This window comes from Aphis gossypii, unplaced genomic scaffold (genome assembly GCF_020184175.1).
Source record: "Aphis gossypii isolate Hap1 unplaced genomic scaffold, ASM2018417v2 Contig00201, whole genome shotgun sequence".
NCBI lineage: Eukaryota > Metazoa > Arthropoda > Insecta > Hemiptera > Aphididae > Aphis > Aphis gossypii.
In genome coordinates, this window is record NW_026083025.1 from 99,911 (window position 1) to 105,943 (window position 6,033).

At 29.0% G+C, this 6,033-nt stretch overlaps 1 protein-coding gene across 1 annotated transcript; it reads left to right on the plus strand.

Moving 5' to 3' along the window:
* Positions 1–3,598: 3,598 nt before the first annotated feature.
* Positions 3,599–5,256, plus strand: LOC114131285 (protein ZBED8-like). Its single transcript, XM_050208450.1, has 5 exons — positions 3,599–3,788; positions 3,841–4,046; positions 4,098–4,498; positions 4,575–4,702; positions 4,889–5,256. The coding sequence occupies exons 1-5, from the start codon at positions 3,599–3,601 to the stop codon at positions 5,254–5,256; spliced, it is 1,293 nt and encodes a 430-aa protein (XP_050064407.1).
* Positions 5,257–6,033: the final 777 nt, after the last annotated feature.

The window sequence follows — 6,033 nt, forward strand, 5'->3', positions numbered from 1 at the left end:
CATGTTAGAAGATAAACCTAACGACTTCAAAGAAATTGATATTTTTAAAGCATTATTTGATGAACATTTTGTCGATCATATTGTTGAACAAACAAATAAGTATTTTAAATTTATAAAAAATAATTTTACATTAAAAAGTAAATCTAAGCTACAGTATAGGAAAGACACCAATTGCGATGAAATGTATACATTTTTAGCGGTTTGTCTACTCATGGCACACGTAAAAAAAATAAAATTAAAGATTATTAGTCAACATCATTTTTACTATTAACACCCGCTTTTGGACAAATAATGACTCAAAATAGAGTTTTATTGATTCTAAGATTATTGCATTTTAATGATAATTTAATTCAAATCCCTGGAAATAGAATATATAAAATTAAACCAGTTATCGAGACAATAAGAAAAAAAATTAAAGCCTCATTTTCTCTAGGTCAGAAACTGTGTATAGACGAGAGCATTGTAATAATTCTAAATTTTAAAGAAAATTTGTTTAAAGTTATTCATCTATTTACGGGCTTCAGTTCATTAACTACAATGTGCACAGTTTAATTCATCTACCTTTTTTTGTTAGGTTCATGGTCCATTGGACAATTTCAGTGCATTCAAGTACGAAAATTACCTTCAAACGCTAAAGAAATCAATGAAATGTTGTAAATATCCCCTTGCTGAAATCAAAAATAAAATAATAGAACTTGAATGTGAAGAATTTAAAACTATCACAATGAATAAATGTATTTTAAAGTATTTTAAAATAATATAATATATATAATATATAATATATTATATAATATAATAATACTCATGATGTACCTGATCCTTATGAAATAATTGTAAATAATATTAAATATAAGTGTTTTTTTGTCCAATTTGCTGACAATGAAGGAGTTATTATTTCATTATGTCAAAATGTTTAGACAAAAAAGTTTATAAAACCAATAAAAATCATGCCTTACAATATTATCTATTGTAAAATTTTAAATTATAAGCGATTTGTTTAAAATAACCAGTGCCAAGTAAGCTTTTAGGTATTCCTTTTGTTAATTTAATGTATCTATATGATGTATCTATCTTATAAAATTATTATAAATAATAATAAATTTGTTTGTTTATTCCATTTGTTAATTAAAGAAGGAGTAATTATTTTACTATACCTACTTTAATTAATATTATCTCTTGTACCAATTAATTAATACATCTAGAACTTATATAACTTATATGTATTGTATTGTACTACTTTTTGATATTTTGATTTTTTTTTTAACTCCATCTGCGATGTTAAATATAAAAATATAATACTATTGAACAAGTATGTAAATAATATGAATTATCTATTGTTAAACATTTGTGTTTATTATTAAATTTAAACTTTTGAAAATCTTATATTATTTTGTATTTATTTCCATACTTAGTTAAATAGAATTTTTAAAGGATAAGTAGAATATAATAGCTATAGATACAGGGTGATTTTTTTTTATCGTTGAACTCTCATTATTTCAAAAAGTATTCAATTTTTTTCAAATTTTTAGATTCATGCTTTTCTACAATTGTATAACATTTAAATTTTTTTCACCCTTATATTTATTAGGTAAACCACTATTAACTTTTGATTTTTAAATAGCAACCCATAGAAAAATTGTTATAAACTAACAAAGCTATTTTTTTTATTTCTATCACGTTTAAATTTTCATTTTTCGTTAATCCATTGGCGAGTTATAGCTGCCTAAATTTGGGTGGTTTTGGGAGGCAGTTATTGTGTGTAAATGTATTATACCTTGTCAGTAGATACCCCGCTATCAGGATTTTTATGTCCCAAGACAAAAGATATTACACTTTTCAAATTAATTCAAGTAGTAGGTACAATAAGCGTAAGTCGTGCCCCTAAATGTATTTTATAATACCCATTATTTGACTGGGTGTCATGCAGTTCGCCCCACTGAATGTGATCTCGCCACTGGTCATAATAATACTTATCTAATATAAAGACCAGAAGTTAAAAGTAATAAATTCGATATAGTTCGAACACAAGATATACCTAATAGTGATAAATGATAATCATTGTACCTACTCGCTACCTACATTAACTTATTGTCATAATGTCATATTTTAAATAATCGGACCATTAGTATCACTCGTGGTGGCATACCTACTCACGTATCCCCGCGTAATACCCTCGACCCACTTATTACCTATGGAGTACGTCGTAACGGACTACCTACGGACAGAGAAGACAGAACAATACGGGTAATACGATATGATTTATTAGGTGAATCGTGAGTAAAACCGTAAAACTAATTTTGATCAGCTGTTATTTGTTTTGTTCGCTGTGGACGATCAAAGTCTATTATATTGATATCATGGTTCCATGGTCACATGATATGGAAGTAAATCCTATACCTGGTTAACGTTAATCACATACTAACAATATATGTGGAGTGAATAAACGGTTATAATTTAGGTTATAATTTTATAAGATAACTGATAAGTCATAAGAATAATATTTGAATCGTGAGTCGTTAATAAGTAATAAGTAATAACTAAAAGAGTATTTTATTTTTAATACTTAACAATTTTAAGTGTTCAAATTTTGATGGTGAATTTATAATATTATTAGTTCTTGTTTATACTTAAATTATAATATTTACCACATATTGTGTTTTATTTAGTAATTTAATCAAACATTTAAGTACCTAAATTGGTTAATCACACGTGAATTGGATACTTTGCAAAGTACCTATTGGTAAGTTTTACTAGTTGGTAGTTGCAAAAATTAAAATTAATAAAACAATATATCTCATTAACTTAAGACATTTTGATTTCAGTTCAATCATTTATACATATACAATTTTTGTTCAAATGTCTACCTAACCAATGAAACACTGGTACTTAGTAAACACAAAAATAAATATTACTATAGTAATTATAGTTACAACCATCTAATTAAGACAGATGATTTGAAGCATAAACTGGGTCTTTAAAATGTTGTCTAATAGTAGATTTCACTATGAAATATGTAAATCAGGAAAATCTTTATTATACATATTCAATTAAAATATTTCAACACACTACAAAATAAATTAAGTAAGTATTAATATTTTTAACTGTAATATTATTTAATTATTATATTGACATACAAATATTTTAGATTATCAGGATAATTGCAAAGAAGTAGAAAAAATCTAGTTGGAAAAATGTCTTGCCCGCATTTTGCCATATGAAAAATAATTTAGATTACGATAATCTTATATTATGTCATATAAACAATAAAGTTATCGGAATCGTAAAATAATATATGGGCATATAACAATACCATCTAACGAGCATATCAATTGAACATGGAAACCCAATATTCATCATTTTAGTTGACCTGTCACCGTCGCGTTGTGCATTGTCCGCCTCAACCGTCGTAATAATATTCACTCTTCTCTTCACACCATTTTATTTTTATATTTTTGACATTTTAAATATTATTAAAATGTCGAAAAAAAGAAAGTACGATGACTCTTATACGTCGTTTGGTTTTACATCTATTACCGAACGCGATGGTACACAAAAAGCAAAATGTTTTATCTGCGGAAAAATACTTGCAAATGGCAGCATGAAACCAACAAAGCTTAAAGAACATCTTGCTTCGGTACATCCTCAACATGCGTCAGATAGTCTGGTAATATTTAAAATAAAAAAAGCACGTTTTGAAAAAGTCGGTACATTACCCAAACTTGGATTTGTACCTCCGCAAAAACCGTGTCTCGAAGCATCTTACAAAGTAGCTTACCGCATTGCTAGAAGTAAAAGAACCACATACAATTGGCGAGTCACTAATAAAACCATGTGCATTAGAAATGGTAGAATTAGTATGTGGTTTGAAACAACGAAAAAAAATTGAAGCTATACCTTTATCAAATGATACTATTAACTCTAGGATTTCTGATATGTCCACTAACATTTTGGAACAAGTAATTCAGGAATTAGATTCAACCCCTTTTCTATTCAGTATGCAGTTGGACGAAGGAACAGATATTTCTCAATGCAGCCAATTAGTTTTTGTACGTTACATATAATCTGGAGCAAGTAAAGAAGAATTTTTATTTTGTCAGCCACTTTTGAAAACTACAAGGGCAATTGACGTGTTTGAAATGATTACGAATTTTTTTTCTAAACATAAATTAAATTATAAAAAAAAACTCGGTTCGCCGTGCACCAAAGGTGCTCCTTCGAAGCTTGGTAAATCATCTGGTTTCACAGCGTTGATAAAGAAGGAAATTCCCGATATCATCATCATTCATTGTTTTCTTCATCGGCACGCTTTGGCATCAAAAACTCTACCAACCAATTTAAAAGAAGTTATGACGACTGCAGTCAAAGTTGTAAATTTTATCAGAGCTAGAGCCTTACATCACCGAATTTTCAAAGTTTTATGTCATGAAATGGGATCTGAACACGAAGTTCTTCTTTATTACACAGAAGTGCGTTGGTTTTCCAGAGGACGTTATGAAACGTTTGTATGAACTTTGAGAAGAAATTTCTTATTTTTTAATAGAAAGGCAAAGTTCACTCTAAAAATATTTTGTTAGTATTGAATTCGTTCATGGATTGGCCTATTTAACAGACATTTTTAGTCATTTGAACGAAGTAAATATACCGATTCAAGGAAAAGAAGTAACAATTATGGACGCGTCCGAAAAAATAAACGCATTTGTTAGTAAAATTTCCCTGTAGAAAAGAAGACTTCAATCGGAAAATGTACCAAACTTTCCAACACTTGAACAGGAGCTATCAAAAAATAATATTGCTTTGTCCAGTTCTATGAAAGCGCAAATTTGTGAATATCTTGATGCGCTCGAAAATTAATTTGGCAATTATTTCGATTTTACATTTTCGAAATCAGAAATATGGTTACGCAATCCTTTTTTCGTGGACTTAAATACAATTGATGATTCAGATCTTGTTAAAGATGAACTAATTGATTCAAGATCAAAAGAAATGGCACCCCACGACTTTCAAACAAAAAATCAAATCGAATTTTGGAGTTCGTTGACGACGGCATATCCACGAGCTGTATCCAGGGCAATGAAATTTTTGATTCCATTCGCTACTACCTATCTTTGTGAGTCTGGATTTTCCACAATGGTCACAATTAAAACTAAATCAAGAAATCGATTGGACATTAAGGACGATATGAGCGTTGCTCAGTACAATACGGTCCCAGATTTCAAGGCCATATTGCAATCAAAACAACAACAAATGTCACATTAGAAATTGTATTTGACTATAAGAAAGTGATTATTCATAATAATCTAATATAGATTTCGTTATCAGTAGTCTTATGTATTAGATTTATCATTAAAAAATAATAAAAATAAAAATTTCATTTTTACATTTATTTAAATATATTTTTTTTTTGGTGGGGGGGTCCGTGATTATATTTTATACTTCAAAGGGGTCCATGGACCAGAAAAGGTTAAGAATCTATGCTATAAAGGCAGAACCACTGCAAGTGAAACCGTGGGATGGTAAGCTGCCGACCGATCGGCGAGCGGTCGTTTGACATTTCAACCTATACAACGACCAACGTGCACCGGTGAAAACTACGTATTAAATGACTAACAGGTAGTCAACTATTTCTAACACCGAAAATATAATATTATATCAAAAATTCAATTAATTTTATACGCGTGCCTATATAATATATTATATAGTATAATATAATATTATTATTTATGATCGCATTTAAAATCTATTTAGTACCTAGTATTAGGTATTTACCTCTACCGACTATTTTTTTAATTATTATATCATAGAATAAATTAAAACATTTCGAAAACGGTTTTACGGTAGGTACTCACAGTGTCAATTGTGTATCTAAGCGTCAAACCAGTTAAAAGAGCTTAAAATATTTTAGTAAGTGTTAATTTTGGTCATGCGATCGTATAGAACGCACATACCGAGGCACCGACGCATACCAACGCATACCAACAGATTCTTGGTGGCCGATAGACCTTAAGACTACAACAACAATAATACGTCTAAACT